We start from the raw sequence: 22,676 nt of genomic DNA, 5'->3' as shown, positions 1-22,676 counted from the left end.
GGCTTTCTTGACCAAGGCAGCCATCGAGCGAGTTCCTGCCCCAGAAGTAGGTCGTGGTTGTTATTGCCACTACTTTCTGGTGCCCAAGAAGGACAAGGGCCTGCATCCTAGCTTGGATCTCCGGAACGTCAACCGCTTAATCTGGAAGGAGAAGTTCAAAATGTTGACATTGGCTTAGGTCTTCTCTGCCCTCGACCCTGGTGACTGGATGGTAGCGTTGGACTTGCAGGACGCTTATTTTCACATCCCCGTGCTGCCGGCCCACAGGCGTTGCCTACAGTTCACGGTAGGCCATGAGCACTTACAGTTTACTGTGCTTCCCTTTGGGCTTACAAGCGCCCATTGGGTGTTCACGAAAGGGATGGCGGTTATAGAAGCTCATCTGTGCAGATCAGGGGTTTCAGTCTTCCCTTATCTCGACGACTGGCTGTTGAAGGCGGGCTTGTCCCAGTCTGTCGTCTCCCGCCTCCAGACTAAGGCGGACCACCTGCATTCACTGGGGGTTCACTGTCAACGTGCCGAAGTCACACCTGATTCCCTCTCAGAAGCTCCTTTTCACTGCAGCGGTGCTTATCCTCCAAAGCAGCGAGTCCGGGATATTCGGGCTATGATTCTGATCTTTCAGCTTCTTTCCCGGGTTTCTCAGAATGACCCTGAGGCTACTGGGCCTCATGGCCTCCTGCATCCTGCTGGTGGACTGTGCCAGGTGGCATATGCGGTTTCTGCAGTGGGACCTGTAGTTCCAGTGGGTACATCATCAGGGGAATATTTCCGATTGCGTCCAGATCTCGGAGGGCACTGCACACCAATTGCAGCGGTGGCTAACAAACCAGGATGGGGTCAACGGCAGGTCCCTCTCCCTTCCCCAGCCAGAGTTCAGTGGTGACAGATGTATCACTTCTGGGGTGGGGTGGCCACATGGGGGAGGCGGAGATCAGAGGCCACTGGTCTCCGGTGGAGTCCAGGCTCCACATCAACCTTTTGGAGCTCCGGCTGATTCGTCTTGCACTGAAGGAATTCCTTCCTTCTGTCAAAGGAAGAGTAGTGCAGGTGTTCACGGACAACACCACCGCCATGTGGTACTGCAACAAACCGGGCAGGGTGAGATATGGACCTTATGTCAGAAGGCCCTTCGTCCCTGGAAGTGGCTGGAACATCAGGGCATGTCCCTTGTGGTTCAACACCTGGCTGGTTCTCTGAACACCAGGGCGGACAAACTCAGCCACCTGTGCGTGATGGCTTACGAATGGCGTCTTCAATCAGAGGTGGTGCAAGGTCTTTCAGCAGTGGGGAGAGCCTTGGTTAGATCTGTTTGCTACCGAAGAGAACGTGCAAGGTCAGCAGTTCTGCACGTTGGAATTTCCAAGGCGGCACTCGCTAGGCGATTCTTTTAGTTGCGAGTCGAGTTGCGGACTTCTATATGCCTCTCCACCAATACCACTTCTGCCCAAAGTGCTGAAGATCAAGTGCGACTGGGCCCAAGTCATTCTTTTCGCTCCGGACTCGGCACGAAGAGTCTGGTATCCCGAGCTCTTGCACATGGCCATCGATCCTCTGATCAGACTGCCCCTTCGGGAGGATCTTCTGTCGCAGCAGCAGGGGACGGTCCTCCACCCGAACCTGTCCAGCCTCCACCTCCCTGCATGGAGATTGAGCAGCAACAGTTGACAGCTTACGACCTTCCTCTCGAAGTCTGTAATGTTAAGGCTGTGGATCCCCTTTCTGCCCTTCTTTCAGAGGTTCTCCTCTTCATTATTTCCTTGGCCCAGCAGGGAAATGCTCTGGGCACTCTCAAGGGCTATCTTTCGGCCATTTCGGCCTCTTAGCCTTCCAGATCAACCTTCTCTTTTCAAGTCCCCTATTGTAAATTGTTTCCTTAAGGGCCTTACTCACTTGTTTCCTCCTATTCCTTTTGTAATGGCCTATTGGGACTGGAGCCTGGTTCTGACCTACCTTATGTGCGCTCCTTTCGAGCCGCTACATAACTGTCCTATCAGGCATTTGATGATCAAAACTGCCTTTTTGATTGCCATCACCTCTGCTCGCAGGTTGTGAGCTTCAGGCTCTTTCTTCCAAACCTCCTTTCCTGGCTGTTCATCCGGACAAGGTTGTCCTTCGCACTAGGCCTTTTTTCCTTCCCAAAGTGGTTATCTCTTTTCACATAGGACAGACTCTTTCCACATAGGACTTTACCCAGCTTCTTCCCGCCCCGCATGCTTCTAAAGAGGAGGAGAGGCTCCACCGTCTGGATCCAAAACGTGGGCTTTCATTCTGTCTGGATCGCACAAATCAATTCCGGGTGAATGATCAGCTCTTTGTTGTCTGTTGCCGCCAAGAAAGGTTGGGCCGTGCAAAAGTGGGCCATCTCTTGATAGGTCGTTCTTTGCATCAAAACTTGTTATTGCTTAGCGAAAAAGGAACCTCCAGTAGGGCTGGGCGCCCATTTCTCCAGGGCGACGGCAGCCACTTCTGATGAGTCGTGTCAAATCGGGCTCTCCAGCAGATCCCTGGCCCTTCCCAGGCTAGAAAGGGAGATCCTCGCCCTATTAAACCATTCCCTGGAGACAGGTTACATACCCTCCGACCTGAAGGAAGCTAGGGTCATCCCCCCTATTGAAGAAACCAGGGGCAGATGCTGCCAATCTTAAGAACTATAGGCCCAGCTCCCCTTCTTGGCATAAGTTGTGGAGCAACATTTCCTCAAAACACTCCCGTCCTTCATGGAGGAACATCGGCTACTCCAGGGGCGGCAGACTGGTTTCAGTGCCCATGATAGTACTGAGCTGGTGATGCTGTCTGTACTCGACGAGCTCAGAGTCTAGGCTGACTACAAAAAACCGAGCACCCTGGTTGTGTTAGATCCATCAGATCAGCGGCGTTCAACACAGTCAATCATGTACAGCTTCTGGACCGAATCACCGACCTAGGCATCTGCGGGTTGGCACACGAGTGGCTTGAATCCTTCCTGTCAGGACGGTTCCAGAGGGTCCAGCTGGGCGAGTAGGTGTCGGACAGGGACGCCCTCACCTGTGGCATTCCCCCAAGGCTCCGCACTGTCCCCGCTCCTTTTTAACATATACCTCCAGCCACTGGTAGCTGCTGTAGCTCGCAAGGACTACCAAGTCTTTAACTACACGGATTATCATCCAGATTGACAACTCCCCTCATGCCCATGATCTTGTGCAAAACCTACTCCGATATACAGTGAATTGGATGAAAGCTAATTCACTAAATATCAATTGTGCTCCCCTCCAAAACCAATCCCTGGAGCGACCTTTTCGGGCCTCAAGAGCTTGGCACCACCCCCATGCCAGTACCTGTCTTAAAAAGCCTGGGCATCAAGATTGATGCCGATCTCTCCATGGCCAATCAAGTCGCCACTGCGGTTGGAACCTGCACAGGTCTAATGAGTCCGCTGCGGAAACTATAAGCCGGGTCGTACACTGCAGTCATCCGAGGCTTGCCGCTTAGCCTATCCACGGTTCAAAATGGCATCCAAAGGTGGCAGAGCTTTCTTTGTCCTAGTTCCACAACTCTGGAATCAACTGCCTGAGCACCTCCGCAAGGAATCCACACTCCTCCCCTTCAGGAAAGTGCTCAAAACGCTCCTGTTCAGGGAGGCTCTGGACACAGTTTAAGCACCCTCCATGCGTTGTATCTGCAACTGCCAGTGGTCCTTGGCCACTCTCCCCGAAGCGCTAAGAGACCTGTTGGTGATTATGCGCTATACAAACGCCAGTTAACATAACTACTCCTTTGGGACATGCAATCCCCCTTCATGAAATCTGCCAGGCAGCCACGTGGGCTTCATTGCACTCATTCATCAAACATTACTGCCTGGACAGCCAAGTCTGGAGAGACTGCTGCTTTGGCCTTTCAGTTCTCCAGCACTTTCGTTCGCAGACCCATCTCCAGGGTTGGTATTGCGGGGGGGTATCTATTCTAAGGTGGGAAATCCATAATTAATAGTCTCTTTCAGATGAACAAGTTACTTACCTTCGGTAACAATATATCTATAAGAGGCATAGATTAGTTATGGATTCCCCACCGCCCCTCCCATCCTCCCTTTTCTGTGGACTGACTTCTAGGGTAAGGGACTCCCTTTCAGGGCCCTAGTTTTGTGCACCAGTGGTCAGTGTCTTGGATGGCTCTGCGCCTGTGGCGCGGAATTTTGTATAAATAACTGACGGCTTGCAGGGGCGGTGTCTTAAGTAGATACCCCAACGTCATTCCAGAGATCACTACGCCAACGACAAGCGCAAAGTCGACCGATTCCACCTACCGGCGCACAGGGGTACTGCTGAAGAAAGATTTGCCGTATCCAGTCTGATGCCTCGGGGTAATTTCAAGGTGAGGAATCCATAACTGATATGTCTCTTACAAATATATTGTTACCTAAGGTAAGTAACTTGTTCTTTATGTTGCAAGTACTTGCAGCTGTAGATTTTTCTCAGAGCTTTATTTAGGGAAGTCAGGTTGCCTTATTTTTTACTGTTTTATTTAAATCGACCTCTTAAGTCATTTCGGAATCTACTCTTCATTATGGGTTTATGGTCATTTAATTTCATTGTTTTTCCATTTTCACAATGTCATTTTGGTTTGTGCCTGCTAAGTAAAACACTTTGAAAAGTTAAAAAAAAATGTTGACCACAAATACATAATAATGTGGCTGCATTTGAAGAACTGGTAATGTTGACAACCCATGTTTTATTCAGATTAATTTAAAAAACTTTCTTTGTAGGATGCTTCAGGAAGAATGTTTGGAAAACAGCGATCATATCTTGAACCTGCAAGCCAAGATGTTTACATATAACATTCCATCGTGCATGGCCATCTGGAAAATGTAATGTAACAAAATCATACACCTTTTCTCTTGCTTAATACATATTCCTTTATGGGGTAATTTACCACAAAAGGTTATCAGATTTTTTGGGGTAGACATTGTAGCTTTAGTAGACTTAAGCCAGAGTCTATTTGTGAATAATTACTAATCAAATTACTATTTTTAGCTCCTTTAACCTTTTAGATTTTGTGACTTGTCATCCTTTTGTGATTCCATTCCCCCCAGCTTGCATACTTTAAAAATCAAATCATTGCCAAACGTGTGTAAATGACCAACTTTTTTTATGAGTTATCAATATCCGTGTTTGTGTTTCACCACTGTTTTTCTTTCTGTATAGAGCTATTGCTGTGGAATGCTTGCTTAAAGGACAAAAAGAGGTAGGTACCTTATGTTTTGGTTCCATATAGTTTGTCTAGGGACCTGTTAGCAAATATGCTTACAACAGATCTTCACAATAGTTATGGGTTTTTAAAAACAAAATCAACATGATTGTACACTTTTCAAAGAATTAAAGGTATGGCCTTTGATTATTATTTAAACACATTTAAATATGTATTCAGTTACAGTCAGATTTAGTTGAGAACTGCTTGAGGCCGCAATACAATGCTGCTTTCATGGCTATGTACGAACTGTGGAATGTTGGCAACTGAGTTGGCTTGGTCTGAGAGCAAGCATCAAGAGAAAGTAAGTGATTACTACTCTGGCCTTATATTCAACTTTGACATTGAGATGTATGCCCGGTGGCTAAATACCAGGAAATGAAATTCCTCCGTAATTACACTGTTTTCATTACTCTAGGTTTGAGCAGTGGTTACCTCGGCACAGATGTGTAACTGCTGAGTTACATGTTTAGCAAAACTGTAAAGAAAATATTCCCAATAAATACAAATAGGTTCAATTTATAAGATTATGGCAAATATAATTTTTTTTAGTTCAAGCCTAGGCAGTGCTTGTGCTTTCAGGTGATCTGTTGTATGTACTTTGTGAGGTTTGACCCACCCCACCAGTTTGGATTGGCTTATGTCTCTTATACCAAAATCATAGCCTGGAAATGGCTAATGCATGACCCACCTTTTCTTACAAGTTAACTTCCAAGGAGAATTGCCTCGGGAAGGAGCGGCGACGCGCACGCTGCTTGCATGCCTTTATCTTCTCTTTCTAAATTATTCCCCGAGATCACATTTCTTTGTTGGGGGTGTGGCATGCTTGTTTTGTTGACCTTCACAACGCCTTCATGCTTTCTCCTGGCACAGCTGTGATGGCCCCTCCTCCTCTTTCCTTGCAGCTGTTCATCGGTTCTTTGAATTTACACATGTGAATTTGCTTTCAGTGGCTTGGCTTTGTGCGTGCCTTTAACTTGTGGAACTGGAACTACCTGTAATGTGAGGGGCTGGTGGTTCACGTTTTTCGTGTGCGTTTATTTTAAGTGTGTTTTTGTCTGTGAAAGTGAGAGCACCCGTTTGTTTTCATTTGTTTTTTAATGTTGCTTCGTGTGTTTTGAAATATCGTGTTAGATGGAAGCACATGTTCGACATATTGGTTTTGTTGGACGCAGTGCATTTTTTGTTAGTTTGTGCTGGCTATCAGAATATTTGTCAGAAGGTCTTTTGGAAAATAAGTCTGTTCCCGTTTTATGTTTTGCTTTTGCACAAGTCTATCCGTGCGAGGATGGCGTGCCTCTCGGTGTCAGGCAAGGGTAATTAAGCCACTGTCCGTCAATGCGACAGTATCTCAGCCCCCCTTTCAGTAAATTGCTGTCATTGGTCGCATATGTTGTGCATGTGTGTGCATCCTATTCCACCTTGTTTCTGCACCCGTGTGTGCGCGCCTGCACCTATGTATTTGCTCGCATCGCTGATAACAAGCATCATTATCTGTTCCTCCTCCCAAATGTGAAATTGCAAATACTTGTTTATTTTGCCTTAATAGGTACTGTTAATATAAGGCACAAGTCTTTCACATTGTGGATGGCTTTTCAGTATGAGCTGATAGGGAAGGCTGCAATGGAGAAGTGTCAGGAGATACCAGTCATCTGAGAGAGATTTCTAAGTATTATTGTGAGTCTTTCATCTGGGTTAGCCTTTTTAGAATAAATACTGTAGCAGCTGCTTTGGTAACTACCAGCTGGCGGCAATGAACTTGCTTGCCGCTTTGGATTCAGAACACAATCAGTGTCATGAACTGATTGTATGTGTAGTGTTGCTAAGTTGTAGAGAAATATAAGCTCCATTTTCAGGCAGCACTAAGGTGAGAGGGCTTCACAGTGGAAATAAGTGATGCTCATGTTAGTGGAGCACAGAGTTTGGCAAGAAACACGTCCTTTTCCATTTACAGATTTGTTTTAGTTTAATCAGTAAATTTCAGCAAGAAATATCCTCCATATAATAAAAGACCTAAAAAGACATTACATGAATATAAAGGAATAAGCTATGTTGTCATTCTCACCACATAGTAAATCAGCTTGGCTTGAAATTCCAGGATATAATCCCATTCTTAAAACTTCTTTCATTGATGTTCAAATGTATTCTAGACTAACATGAATTAGAAGCACCATGTAGAGTGCGTTATTATATCCAGTATCAATTACTTTTCTGGAATGAACTTGAAATAGGGTCTGCAAGGAAGAAGAATGGTTAGAGGACTGTATTGGGGTTGTGAGCAAGTGCCTACTTTGAAAGAACCAACATTCCTATAGCTGATATGGGTATGATATTTGTTTTTATGTAATGTGAATCTTGTTGTAAGGTGACTGAGCACTGAACATCTATTACAGTTAAATAATCGCAATAAACAAACCATTTAGGCCAGAAACTGAATCAATGTGTTCAAATGTTTCCTAAAAACCTAAACAGTGCTGCAAGTGGAAGATCCATGTAAGGGAATTCTAAAGCCTGGGGGCAGCAACATAGAGGCCTGATTGGAGGCTTGTACCTTCCTGGCTAAGGGGATTTTTACAGAAGCTTCATGTTTACGGTGGATGTTACTGCAGCACTAGATTTCTGTAGTTTACAGGCCCAATAGAATGCTTGTAAATAAAGGCGAAGTATATCCAGCTTAAATGTAATGCCTTTCACTTTGGGCATACAGTATAATGCTTTGTGTGGCTATTACATGTTTGGAATTTCTGATTCCAGTGATAAGCCCAGAAGTTGAGTGCATTACTACTCTCGTTGGAAGGAGAGCTCATTTGAGGAGTCAGGTCAGTGTTGCTTTGTCAGTGTGAGGTTGCACCAGTGGTTGAACTGTTACACGAAAGGCAGCCACCTGAATAAGCTACAGTCAGTATGATGGCTTTAATAAGCACTTCTAAAAACACAGTGGAGGAAAACCATAAAAGTGTATTGTATGTGGGATGGCATTTGGAGTGTTGTTGCATTAACAGGTGCAAAATGCTTTAGAAGTGAATTTCTGCTGTGGAAGTCTGGTATTTTGCTTCTTGACCATCCTATAGGGGATCTAGTTCAGGACATAGCAGCAAAATGGGAGACCAGTACGTTTTAGCACAAGAGAAGACACTGGTGTAGGAAAGTGGGTTTCTGTTGCAGTAACCCACCCCACTTTTTGCCAGACTACTGATGCACTTTTACTTGGTGTGCCCTGGGTCCCTGCCAATCAGGTTCCCAGGGCCTGTGTTCTTCCCCCAAAAGAAATCCTCTGGCATCTCTGGCCACCATCAGCCCCTGGTAACTGGTACCACAGGTACCCAGGGCACTGTGACCAGGGAAGGCCTCTAACGGCTGCAGCACTTTTTGTGCCACCCTTAGAGGTCCTGTACCACTACACTCACACACTGCCTTTGCAGGCTGCGTGTTTTGGTGCAGAACCAAAGTGAGAAGTCGACATGGCATGTGTGCCATGCCTACAAAGCACTGCCCTGGCCTAGGTCAGCCACCCCTCCAGCTGGGTGCACTATGCCAGTGGTGAGGGCACAAGGGCATGAGCCCTGTGCCCCTACAGTGGCCAAGTTAATTCTTGGGCATTTAAGTGCAGTGTGGCCATTAAGAGTATATGGGGCTGGGAGTTTGTCATTACCAACTCCACAGCACCATAATGGTTACACTAAAAACTGGGAAGTTTGGTATCAAACTTCTCAGCACATTAAACCCACGCTGATGCCAGTGTGGGATTTAATGAAAAATGCACACAGAGATGCCCCCTGAAAACGAACCCACCCCTAGTGTCCCGACTGAGTGGCTGCTTAGGCTGACATCAACAGACCTGTTTCTGGACCCCTGAAACAATGCACATCCTGGGACGAGGTGCCAAGTCTCCCCCAGGATGGGCAGGGTTCACGAAGGGGAAGCTTCAAAGGCATGCCACCTCTGTAAGCCTCCCCAGACCATTTGCTGCTTTCAGCAACTGGTCCCACTGGTTCTACCCCCCACTTTGGGCAGGAAAACGGGTGGGGAAAAAAGTGTGGGAAAGAGTTGTGCCCACCTCTGCCAACTCCACCCACCGGTGGGTGAGGTGAAGCACAACCTAGAGTCCTCGCCATCTTGAGGATGGGGGGGACCCAGTCAACCAGGGACAGGCTCCAGCCCCCTCCCACTGGAGAGTGCCAGAATAGAGGGTGTACTCACCCCAGGGAAGGGACCCATTGGTCCCTGCCCTATACCTAGATGTAACGCCCCTAAATCTGGTATTTAGGGGGCACCCTGAACCTTGTTTCCTCAGATCCAGCCAAGAAACTAGAAAGAAGATAAGGACCAAAGAGCCGTGCAGAGCTAACGAGGACGACGCCCACTGACTTGGCCTCAGCCCTACAGGTCTGTCTCCCCTCGAATCTGCTCCTGCAAAATCCGTGTGTCCTGCAGCCAGCAACCTCAAAAACCCCGGAGGACCTGCCTGGCTTCACTTCAAAGACTGAATCTCCTGTGAACACCGGACTTGTTCAAACTGCAGTTTCTGGATACTGAAAATCCAGCCCACTCTACACCCAGTGAACCTGGCCCGAGCTCGAGTGGAAAAACACCACCCCTGCCTCAAGCCGACGCCTGCGGTCTAAATCCAGAAGGCCCCCCTAACAGCGACCAGGAGCTGGTAAGAAGATCCGACCCCAAAAGGCACCCCTGCACCCGACGCCCCATGGCCTTGTGTGCCCAAACAGATGATGCCTAACCTACCCATATCGTCCCAACTTACCTCTCCAAGTGGTGGTCGCACCCAGAAGTCCTTCATTCCCCTGCCTATAGTGCTTTTGCAAACCAGAGGTTCTCCTTAGAAAACAGGGCACCCGATGTCGAAAGAGCACTCAGCACCCGGCCGCCCCAGTGCCGCTGAGGGTGCACCTTTTGTGCTACTTTGTTTCCCCATTAGCCGTGACCTTAACCCTAGGAACTTTGCTCCCACAACCCCGTGGCCTGCTTGCCAGCGGGCACCAACCAGTGACCCCTTATCCCCCATAGGATAACATTGGGCCTCAACACTCTGCACCCGGCCGCCCTAGTGCCGCTGAGGGTGCAACAACAGTGCATCACTGACCCTGGTGGACCCCATAGTCTAACCCCAGAACCTTGACTCCCACAGTAGATTACTTACCTGTGAACCGATAACCTGTTTTTCCTCCATAGGATAACATGGACAATTTTCTTCCAAAAAGTTTCTACGTGTGGAGTTTTAAAATCTAAAAATATTCTTTAAAAATAGCACAAACAACCAAAACGTATTTACTTACCTGTTTACAGGAAATGTCCCAGTGCTGAATTCAGGTATTCAGCACTGAGTTAGAAAAATAAAGTGAAATGTAACTTACCTGTAATTTACTGAAAAAGCCTATTCATTCCAATGTACTGTTCTACAATCCGCAATTTATTGCTACAGAGTATTTATGCTTACCTGTGCCAGGCTTGCTTGGTTCTAAAATAAGTATTTTTTTTATACAAAAGCAATTGGCCTAGAGTTCAGTTCTTGAGTGTGTGAGTTCATTTGCTGACTGAGTGTGTACATCAAATGCTTAACATTGTCCTCTGATATTGCCTTACTGCTCGACCACTCTACCACAGAGTAAGGTTCTATCTAATTTTCACCTTTGCCTACCTCTGGGGACACTTTGACTCTATACACACTATACCTAATTTTAGTGTAGTATATATAGAGCTACTTTCCTGCAACCAGTTACTTGTCAAGGATATCTCAGAATTCGTTTTTCTTTATGAAATCCTCTTGATGTCTATTGTTGGTTGCACCGTAGACCTACGATCTATAGGTTTAGAAATAGTCTTTTTAGGTGCTGTATTCTACCCCATAATTCTTTAGATTTAACAATGTCGAGCCGGGACTCCACATGGTGCCTCTGCTGAAATATCTTCTTCCTCCGAGAAATAAATATCCTTGATGAGGCCCCTTTTTTTCTACCTTCTTTAATGCATACTGAGTCAAAGTTTTGCCCAGTGAGCATGACTATTTTCTCCCTGAAGGTTTTGGTTCATAAAAGTAGCATTCATTACAATCTTTCCCACTTAAGGGCTCTTAGAAGGCATAAAAAAAGTCATGTTGGGGATCATAATGTTCCCCAATCTGACGAAGACCATTGTTATGAAGTGCTTCAAGTGGTGCTTCACAGTTCCCCAGATACTGTCCTAGTGTCTCCCCTGCTTTAGTGATGCGAAGGGTAGCTGGGTTGCTACATTTACAATTACCGACCAAGATGTGAAAACTAACCTGTTAATGGAGGTGCTATACCCTGTGCAGGCTGCAGCTGAGCCACTATGCCATTGAACAAGGCACTCACTGACACCCTTCTGGTCACCTGGCCTAAGCCCTTTAATAGATTTTCTGTCACCACTGCCCTGCACTTGGCAACCCTACCACCCTACTTAACATCTCATTCTGGAAAGTTTAGTTGTACAGGTGTCTTCCTGCAGGGTCAACCCAAATGCTTTCTTTACTACTACTCCGGCTGTAAATACAAAGACTTATTTTCCCCCCACGAGCCTTGCTCTAATATCAGTCATTGCCAGGTGTCTCATTAGTTGTTAATCCGATGCCCTTTAGGAGATGGTTGCCAAATTTTGTGGGCTCTTCTGGCCAACCTTTGGACCTCTCTCACACAGGCTATTCAGTCTGCAGGTGTACACGTGTTATGTTATGTTTATTCCGCGATCCGGATTCGTAATCTTTCTTTTGTTTTTTTTGTTGTTTTTTGTAGCCCAGGTGGGCGTCGACGTCCCACCATTTGGTGTACCTCTCGTGACGTTGGCGTGCTTCCTGTGGAAGTCCCACCATTGGGGCGCCATCTTCAGATTCTTTTTTCCGCTGTTGGGTCTGGATCGTCAACGAGAAGCTCCAGAGTTTGAACGAAGAAAGAAGAAGAGCACGAGTTTCATCGAAGGAAAATAAAGCAAAGACTACAGAGAGGAAGAACATAGAGCCGGGACGACGAAGAAGGAAGAGAACCTCAATCTTCGACGTCCAACGGAGAATGCGCACTCAGGAACTCTGAGCGCAGGAATGGACAAAACACCTTTTAAATTCTGTCGTAACTGCCACCACAAATACGCGCGGAAGGACCAACATCCGGTCTGCAACCTTTGCCTGCCAATCGACCACGAGAGCAAGGACTGTAACGCCTGCTCCGCCTTCACACCGAAGACCCTCCGGGTGAGAGAGAGGCAGATGAGAGCCAACTTCAACATGGAAGGCAAGGGTAAGGCCCTGTCTCTGTACGACCTGGGCCTCTCCACCGACGATGAAGACAACATCGCCGAGGGACCTGATGACTTCACGGTCGCAGAGCCCGATAAGAAAACGTCTGACAAGGTAGGAGAGACGTCGAGCACAAAACCCCCGAAAGGGCCCCGAAAACCAGACACTGACTCGAAAAAACCAGTGTCAAAGTCCTCGAAAGGAACACCGGCGCCGAAAATTTCGACGACCGCGTGTGGATCCAAGGACGATAGGCCCAGCGGATCCTTCGAGAAGGACTCCCAGGTGCCGAAGACCGCCGAAAAACAAGGTTCGTCGAAACAGGCCCACAAGGTGGGGGCGTTAGACTTCGAAAGTCAAGGCCGCATCGACGTAAGTTCCGTCAAAAAGACCAGCGCTCGACGTCGAACATGCCTCCGAAATGGAGAAGAAAAAGAGAAGGCTCGAGGCGGAGATGGAGAGCATCCTTCAGAGGAAGAAGGAGTTCGATGAAAAGATGAAGAGATTCACAATCCTAACGAAACCGGCGACGGTTCTCGTCGAAGTCGAGGAGCAGGAAGAGTTAGACGCCGAAGAGCAGTCGAAAGCTCCCGAAGAAGGGGAAGAAGATCTCTATTATGAGGGAGAAGAAGAGGAGGAGGAGCAGTCGATCTACGGCTCTGCACCGTCGACGACGCAAGAGCTGGAATGGCAGGACCTCGACACTGAAAACCCAGAAGAGCCCGTAGAGACATATCCTTCGAGGCCTTCGCCACCAGATGATATTGGGGCGTACAACATGGTCATCAAAAGCGCGGCTGCAGCTTTTGGCGTGAAACTAGAGGAGGAGAAACCGAAAGCAGATTTTCTACTTGAAACACTGCTACCCATCCAAACTAGGAGCCAGTTCCTCCCCATGCTCCAAAGTGTGCTGAACCAAGGGAAAGAGGCGTTCAAGGACACAGCAACATGCCGATTCATCACGCCCGGAACAGAAAAGAAATACAAACACTCCTCACTGGACCCTCCATATATCAAGGGATCGGTTACTGCTGACTCCATTATTGCATCCACGGCCAGGAAAATGGCCAATGTCCCGGCGACCTCGGGGCCACCTCCTGACAAGGAGAGCAGAAGGATGGACCTCACTGGAAGGAAAATAGAGAGGAACGCCGCAATGCACTGGCGCATGGTGAACTCAAATGCGCTACTGAACAGGCACCAGTACCAACATTGGGACGAGAAGGGGGACCTAATCAAACATCTTCCCGAACAATACCAACAAAGGGCTTCCCATCTAGTGGAAGAGGGGAAGAATATAGCTAACTCATGCCTTCAGACGGCATTGGACGGGGCAGAGACATCAAGCAGACTACTGGCGATAGGAATCACTGAAAGGAGGCAGGCCTGGCTCAGAATTTCAGGATTACAACAAGAGGTCCAGAATAATATACTGAATACCCCTTTCAACGGAGAGACACTGTACGGGGCACCGATGGATGAGAAGCTCACCCAACTCAAAAAAGAGAATGAGATGGCAAGGTCCATGGGGGCCCTGCAATTCAGGGGGATGCGAAGAGGTACCCTGACTCGGAGACCTTACGGAAGGGGAGGTAACCAGCCGGGAACGTCACACCAAAGTTTCCAGCAAGGCGAGAGCCACGGCCAACCGGGGCAGCAGAAACAAAACTGGCAGTACCAGCCTAGAGGCCAGTCCTTTCGCGGTAGGGGGAACGGATGAGGACAAAGAAGAAGAGGGGGAGACCAACCCACCTCAAAGTGACTTCGCACGGAGAAGATGGCTCACCCACAATATACCTCCGAGGGTGGAGCACAAAAAGAACAAAATGGAGGGGGTACACAAACCAAACGCCTACGAGCATGCAACACCAGTAGGCGGAAGACTGAGGCTTTTCCTTCGGGAATGGCAAAAAATTACTACAGACAAATGGATACTCAACATCATTCAGTACGGATACTGCATAGTTGGAAAGGAGCCCTCCAAACAGAAAACCAAAAAGAAGGGAACGCTCAAGACAGGAGCTAGCACAACTTGCAGAGGAGGCACTACAGCTGCTCCAAAAGGAGGCCGTAGAACCAGTACCTTTCAAGGAGAGGAACAAAGAAGTGTACTCCAACTACTTCCTGGTACCAAAGGTGGACGAGACACTAAGACCCATCCTGGATCTACGGTTCCTAAACAAGTACGTAAAAATTCAAAATGACATCCCTACAAGAACTACTCCCACAGATGGGAGACGGGGACTTCATGGCCACAGTGGATCTCAAAGACGCCTACCTGCACATCCCAATGAACAGGCAGCACAAAAAACTGTTAAGGTTCACAATCAACAAAGATCACTACCAATTCACAACCCTGGCATTCGGGCTGAAGTCCGCACCAAGGGTTTTCACAAAATGCCTTGCAGCAGTAGCGGCGTACCTGCGGAGGGAAGGGATTAATGTGTATCCTTACCTCGACGACTGGCTAATAAAAGCAAGTTCACGCGAAAAATGCGAGGAACACGCACAGCGGGTCACAAGGACACTAACGAACCTGGTGTTCTCAATACACTGGGGGAAATCATCAATTAAACCAGAGCAGGTGAAGATATTCCTGGGGGCACAGATCAACACCATAGACAGAACGGTGATGCCTAGCGACAAGAGAACAATAGCCCTGCTGAAGGAGATGCGCCTCTACCAGAAGGGGCAAGCTCTGACAGTGAGAACAGCGAGCAAGATCATGGGGATGATGGCGTCATGCATCCACCTAGTCCCCAATGTACGGCTTCACATGAGACCATTCCAGGAATGGCGGCAACAGCAAGGGTCACAGGCAAGCGGAAGTTGGGAGGATCTAGTGGTTGTTACGCACACAGTGCAAGAGGAGATAGCATGGTGGAACAGGGAGAACATAACTATAGGAAAGCCCTTGACACCACCAAGCCCAACTGTGACCATCACCACAGACTCATCCCAGATAGGATGGGGAGCGCACATGAACAAACTGAGGGGTCTGTGGACTCCAGCAGATGCGGTCAGACACATCAACTACCTGGAATTGAAGACCGTACTGCTAGCCCTGAAGGCCTTCCAGAGGCAGCTATACAACCAAAAAGTGTTGATACAGACGGACAATACTACAACAATGTTCTACGTCAACAAGCAGGGAGGAACACAATCGTTCCCCCTTTCCACTCGGGCACAAGAGATTTGGAGATGGGCCATCCCACTCAAAATAGACCTGCTGGCCATACACCTACCAGGGAAGGACAATGTGGAAGCCGATTGGCTCAGCAGGCAGACCTCGGCATCCCATGAGTGGGAGCTCAATGGACAGGAAACGCAAAGGCTATTCAAAAGGTGGGGTACACCGACAATAGACCTGTTTGCAACACACCTGAATGCGAAATGCCGAAACTTCGCATCCAGGCAACCAGGAAAACAATCCCAGGGGAATGCCCTATGGATAAGTTGGTCAAGGACATTTGCATACGTTTTTCCACCAATACCACTGATTCACAGGGTACTCAACAAGTGCAAGACCAGCAACATGACAATGATCCTGGTGGCACCACAGTGGGCAAGACAGACATGGTACTCACAAATAGTGGAAATGGCACAGGGACCTCCACACAAATTCGCAAAAAGAAAGGACTTGCTTTCCATGCAGAACGGAGAGGTTCTACACCCAGAGCCAGAGAGCCTCGGACTGGCAGCTTGGCTCCTGAAGACAGAGTTCGCACACCTTAAACTACCTCAAAGCACTATGAGAGTGCTGTGGGAGGCAAGGAGACCAACAACATGAAAATGTTATGGGGAAAAGTGGAAAAGGTTCACAACGTGGTGCAGCAAAAATAAACTGCAAAATAAATTGATATGGGAATCAACGGTGCTTAGATACCTCACACACCTACTAAAGGCTAAGCTATGCTCATCCTCGCTGAGGGTCCACCTAGCGGCGATCGTAGCTTACACACGAGGTGAGACAGGAGGGAGTTTCTTTACGTCACAAGTAGTAAAGAGATTCCTGGAAGGGGCAAAGAGAATAGCGCCACCAAAGAGGATGCCGCCTCCGGCATGGAACCTCAACATAGTCCTTACGGAACTTATGAAGGCGCCCTTTGAGCCCATTCACAAGGCCTCCCTTCAAATGCTATCAATGAAGACAGCCTTTCTGGTGGCAATAACCTCACTGCGCAGAGTAAGCGAGCTGCAAGCGCTAACGCTGCAAGACCCCTACATCCAGATACACAAGGACAGTCGTAATGAGAACGGACCCACACTTCATGCCAAAGGTGGTGTCAGCATTCCATATAAATCAGACAATTCAAATACCAAGTTTCTTTCAGAACCCAGCAACAAGTGCAGAAAGGGCACTGCACACTCTAGACGCTAGAAGGGCAGTGATGCACTACATCGAGAGAACCAAAGAACACAGGAAAACCAAGCAGTTATTTTGTGTCCTTCGCAACGAGCTTCCTGGGTAGACCAGTGACAAAAGGCACCATCGCACGATGGATTGCACTAACCATACAATTCTGCCACAAACAGGCGGGGCAAGAACTATCGGAGGGGCCACGGGCCCATTCCACAAGGAAGAAGGGAGCAACAATTGCCTTTCTGGCAAATACACCCATTCAAGACATATGCCTGGCGGCAACATGGGCTTGGGTGCACACATTCACCAAGCACTACTGCGTGGATATACAGATAAACAAGGAAGCACAATTAGGACAGAAGGTGCTCCAACATATATTCAACGACCAACGCTCATCTTCCACCCAGCCGCCACAGAGATAAGAAACCGCTACAAAATATATGCACAGCATAGTGAATCCAGAAAGATTCACACTGCAAAACGAATAGTTTCTTACTTGTCGGTGTAGTTTTGCAGCTTGAAGATCTTTCTGATTTCACTAGCGAACCCACCCACCTCCGCCAGGAAGATGAGGCAGGAGAAAAAGGTGAAAGGACAAAGACTGAAATAACAAGATAATACTGAAAGGATATATAAAAGGGAAAATTATAAAACTCCTAGGGTTTCAAAAAAAAAAAAAGAGAAAGGAAGGGAAAAAAGAACCCGAAGATGGTGCCCCAAAGGTGGGACTTCCACAGGAAGCATGCCGACGTCACAAGAGGTACACCAAATGGTGGGACGTCGACGCCCACCTGGGCTACAAAAAACAAAAAAAAGAAAAGACTACGAATCCTGATCCAACCACCAGATCGCGTAATAATGCACAGCATAGTGAATCCAGAAAGATCTTCAAGCTGCAAAACTACACCGACCGGTAAGAAACTATTCGTTCTGTGACTTCTGATCCAGATTGGTCAGGTTGAATAACACCTTGTCATCTATGTATTTCTACCAAGCATCTTTTCTGACGGGATATAATTAACTGACTGGACTCTACTCTGTAAGTTGCTGCCATTGCTCCTATACTGATGAAGACCCTACTGATTAAGGGGGTCGGAATGTCAACATTCCATGGGTCTACTCCTATCTTTAATTGAAATGCTTTCAAACTCAAATGCACATAACATTGGGTTTGTCATTGATGTAGCCCTGTGTGCTATGAGTATTGACCCAGTGTACATATTATAAATATTTCATTCTTGACACCTTGTATTGTATGGCTCACTGTATTGCAATTGCACTGCGCCGTCACTTGGAGCACTTCCTTTTGTTAGTATTATAATTAGTTTATATCCTTAAGTTTAGTTGGTGAAATAAAATTCATACATCATAGTTTATGTTGATACTTTTCTTTCCTTCTATTTTGACGTGATTTTCTTGTGCTTTAGATGGACCTATCTGTATTTGAACTATTCCTGGTAGTACACTTTTTATATATGTACTTGATTACCCTTGATTTTTGGAATACAGGTATTCCCATTTTTTCAGTTTTGTTCATTGGCATTGAACATGGATTTTAGTGTGTGCATTCTCAATGGCCCTAGGGACATCACAATGGGAAGAGGAGTTGGCCTAACGGCAAGGTGGGCGACCTTGAATCTGGGGAACTGGGTTCGAGTCTCTGCAATGACGCTGAACATCTTGTGATTCTGGGCAAATCACTTAATCTCCTCGTGCCTAACAAAAACAAATGTTTCCTCATGTAACTCAACTGGTGCTATGTAAAGCGCTCTGATACCCGATACCTTCGGGTCAAGTTTGTGCTATATAAAACTGCGTAAAATAAATAAAAATTTAAAAAATGATATCGCTGCTGGTGTCTACAAGGAGCAAGCAACCACCTACCGGCAAGGATGAGCTATTGAAAAGTTTTGGATCCAGTCAGGTGCCTCAGAAATTCAGATGGTGAGGAATCTGTAGGTAGTGTATTAACCAGAACGATAGTTGCCAAAGGTAAATAACTTTTTCATTCATGGCAAAAGGTTTGTATTTTCCATGCAATAGGTCAATACTGTGAAGATAAAATCACTTTTTTCCTGCTCTCTGATCTTCAGTGTTTTTTATCCAACTTAGATGGATGGAATCATATATATATTTTTTTTTTTTTAGTATTACTAACTGCGTCATGGTGTGCAATTCTGTTAGCCTGTTTTATAGAGCACACAGCTGCCCCAGCAAAGATGTGTCCCAGCGCTAATTTTGCACTAACATACCATTTTTTTTTTTAAATTATATTTTTATTGTAAACGTAGGGCATCATAAAATCACATGGTGTACACATTAATTAGCATCCAGTTTCACAATTACCTTTAACATCACCAATGTAAATAATTATCCTTGACAGCAGGGATGACCCCAGCGACCGCACAATACGCCAACTTTGTCCCCCTTTAATTGGACAAATTCTACATGTCTGCAAACACTTTCATATGAAAAATATATATTTTAAGTGGTTTCTGCTCTGAGCAGGTGGAAAGTTTCAGCAGGAGGACCATGTAGTGTCACATGGCAATGGGTCTTGGGGGCGAAGGGACTGCTGAGCTTCCTCTGTTTTCCCAGGAGCATGATCTTCTAAGCCTTTCTGACCCCCAAAAATAGGCTGCTGCAGGGGTTGGGATGGAGCTGGACTCTGCTCTGATAAGTCTCAGTATCCCTGTACCTAATTACATTAAGTAAAACGTTTATCCCTGGAATGTGGAATAATTGCTTTGACTCAAAAGATACCAGATCCTTTACCCCAGCAGTTTCTGATTCAAATTTTCTTTTTTAACCTGCTCACCTTAACCGCCTGCTCTGAACAGACAGTGTCCGCGGGAGGGCCACTGGGTTGTGGCACCTGGGATGGGGTTTTGGAGAGACTTCTCCTCGCCAGAGAGGAGCATTGTCTTCTACCTCAAGATGTCCCACCCAACCCAAAAAATACTGCTGGGTCCAGGTTTGCTGCTGCCTGTAGCCCCTGCCACTGCAGTAACATAGTCTGGTGTCTCCAGGACTAAATTTATCAGTTCTGGATTTTGCGGACCTAACAATTCCAGGCCCTTTGAGCAGTGTCACCCAAAGTTATTGCGCCGATGAAACAGTCATACTAATAATTAGGGCCAAAGTATTTATCAGCTTCCTTAAATTGGAAACAATGTGCACATTTCTAGTTAAATCTTTAAAGTAAAACACCAATAATTCATGGTTTGTGGGAGTCGAGAGTTCTGTCTCCTGCCAACATTTATAGATTTGTTACAAATTATCGAATACACACAGCCTTTACTAGCATTGTGCTCGCTAATCCATGTAGGTCAGATTTTGACATGGTCTTGGATAGTTCACTGGCGAAACTACTGGGCTCTTTAACAAGCATCACTAATGTATTTATTGCACTGCAGGCTTCTTATAATCATTGGTTGTTGTCAAATTTTGCTTTGTCTGCCAACTCAACCACTTTGGAACTCGCCTGTTCTTGTTTTTCAGGTTCATCGTTTATACCAGAAGGCCCTCCAGAAGTTACCTTTGTGTGCAGCACTTTGGAAAGATGTAATGTTTTCATGTTTTAATTAATTTTGAGGATTTCTAAATGTGATTTATGAATTTGCCTTGCCCATTAATGTGGGGATTAGAAATCTGTGCTAATTCGTATTTGTCTGATTCCCCGTCTCTTGCAGCAACTCTTATTTGAAGCTTCAGAAGGAGGTAAAACTGATAACCTGAGAAAAATAGTTTCCAAGTGCCAAGAGGTTGGAGTCAGCCTAGATGAGCTCTTAAATTTAAACATTTCCAGCACAGAAAGCAGGAATCACTGAACAATTGGTGTATTCAGTCCTGAGTTTGCTTATTAACAAATCATATTGAATGATTCACAATTAGGCTGAGCACTTGCTAGTCTGTGTAAGACCAGCATAACTGACCGTATCAAGTTTCTACACTCGTCTGTCCATCAGCCTGGAAAAAATTAATATGATCCTGTAAATGGATTAATGAATTGCCACCTGGCCCAGCTTCTGGGCCCAGCAAGATTCTCGTAACATCACGTACGTAAGTATAGTTCTTCAAAATGCCTGACATTTTATTGGTTTATTTTTGTTGTGTGCTTGATTTCCCTCTTAATTTGCGTGTCCCTTATATTGTGCTGCTCCTGGTTCCCTTGACACTCACTGATGCCAGGGAGAATTTGCGGGGTTTACATGCTCAGGCTGTTTAGTTATGCAAAAAGTCCACAAAGGGATTCCTTTATCTTTTAATGTTTTTTTAAACTTTTTGAGGATCTTTATTACAGGATTTGTCAAACATCAGCTGGTCTTCATGAAAATGCAACTGTCAGGAACAGATGTCTGCTGTTGCACTTGAAGACTTCCTGAGAGTTACTGCCCTTTCTGCATTCTGGTCTCACTGCAAAGACTGTTAAACTCAAGAAATTGCAAACGCCAGTGCATCAGAACCCGAGAGTGGTCAATATTATGTGCAATTTTTTTTTGTAAAGAAGTTTAATTTATAATAAAAGTTTAACAGTTGAAATGATAGTAAATATTTGAACTGCTTTGTATTAAAATACTACACTATAGTATTACAGTTGTTTATACAAATATTTTCAATATAATTTAACTTTTTTTAAAAAACAAAAGTGTGGTCTCTTTATTTGCGTGCTCTTGTTTAATTTGAAGACTTGTATTTTATGAAATCTGGGGAATATTTGCTTCATTGCAGATTTATTAGCTGTCCTGCATTGTTTAACTATCCATTTGAAATCTACAACCTCGTGTGGTGTTCTACTCTAAAGCAATCCCAAATAGATTAGCATGGGACTATACCAACAATTTGCTAAGCCATGTAAATGCCTTTTATTTTACTGTGATCACCATCACTCAAGTCTTATTTCTTGTAAAGCAGAGATTTGTGAGTGTTGGAAATGGCAAAGTCTTTTGTTAGAGGCTAATGCTTTGGGAGGATTAAAGTAAAAGATAGGAAGAAGGCAGTCCTGCAGCCGGGAGTATATTTTAGGGGGGGTTAGCCATTAACAAAGCTGTGCAGTATAGTTGCAAATACTTATAGGGACAAAGGTACAGTATGCAAGGCTTTAAAGCGCGCAGTGCCTCTTGTTGCTCTTTATTATTGTGATTGGTTGTACTACTCCAGAGCTATATCTCCAACCCCTGTGCCTGAGCCCTCCTGAATCTTGTAGTACAAGAGTATCTAGGACAGAATACTGAAACATACGTGCATATAGGAAAGTGTAGATTTACTATTCCTAGCTCCGCATCTACATTCCTTAAAGATGTATATATTGCATAGGTACTTGTATATGGAGTAAGGTATAGAAAATCCATACTCACTTGTCAGTACTTTGAATTCAAGTTCTCAATATTCTGTGCCATCAATATTCTGGGAGAATATCATGTAATTTTATGTGAATGAATGTGTCTTTTTAAGGCATATATCAAAGCGCACTCAATCAATTTTACACTATCCAACTTTAAATCCAATAAATTAGATGGGATTTAAAGTAGCGTGGTGTAAAACGGCAAGAGTTACTGACTCCCAAATTAGTGTATTTTCTAAACTGTTCACATTTTGTGAAATGCAATGCTTATGAAGTTATCTTTTAAACAAAAAAAACATCTGGCCTCTGCTCCTAGCCCTCCCTCCCATTCCTCTTGCCTGAGGTGTTGGATTTCTTTAGACTCCACACAACAATTCCTTTTTTTATTTTTTGCTCAAGGATGTGCTGTCTGAGGCATTCTGCATCAGAAAATCATCACACCTGGAAGGCCTGAAGGGATAAACCTTACCTTAATTTAAGCT

The 22,676-nt window shown here is 45.8% G+C and overlaps 1 protein-coding gene across 1 annotated transcript in view; it reads left to right on the top strand.

The window, feature by feature from the left end:
• Window positions 1–21,498, top strand: part of ZFC3H1 (zinc finger C3H1-type containing) — an 844,920-nt gene extending 823,422 nt beyond the window's left edge. Inside the window, exons 32-35 of the mRNA XM_085652529.1 lie at window positions 4,742–4,843; window positions 5,181–5,220; window positions 20,352–20,414; window positions 20,543–21,498. Coding sequence (XP_085508655.1) covers window positions 4,742–4,843; window positions 5,181–5,220; window positions 20,352–20,414; window positions 20,543–20,680 — 343 coding nt within the window. The 3' untranslated portion in view covers window positions 20,681–21,498. The remainder of the gene's footprint in view (window positions 1–4,741; window positions 4,844–5,180; window positions 5,221–20,351; window positions 20,415–20,542) is intronic.
• Window positions 21,499–22,676: the final 1,178 nt, after the last annotated feature.

This window comes from Triturus cristatus, chromosome 4_1 (assembly GCF_964204655.1).
Source record: "Triturus cristatus chromosome 4_1, aTriCri1.1, whole genome shotgun sequence".
Taxonomy (NCBI): Eukaryota; Metazoa; Chordata; class Amphibia; order Caudata; family Salamandridae; genus Triturus; species Triturus cristatus.
Note: the sequence above shows the minus strand (reverse complement) of the source record. Positions and strands in the feature narration are given on the sequence as shown.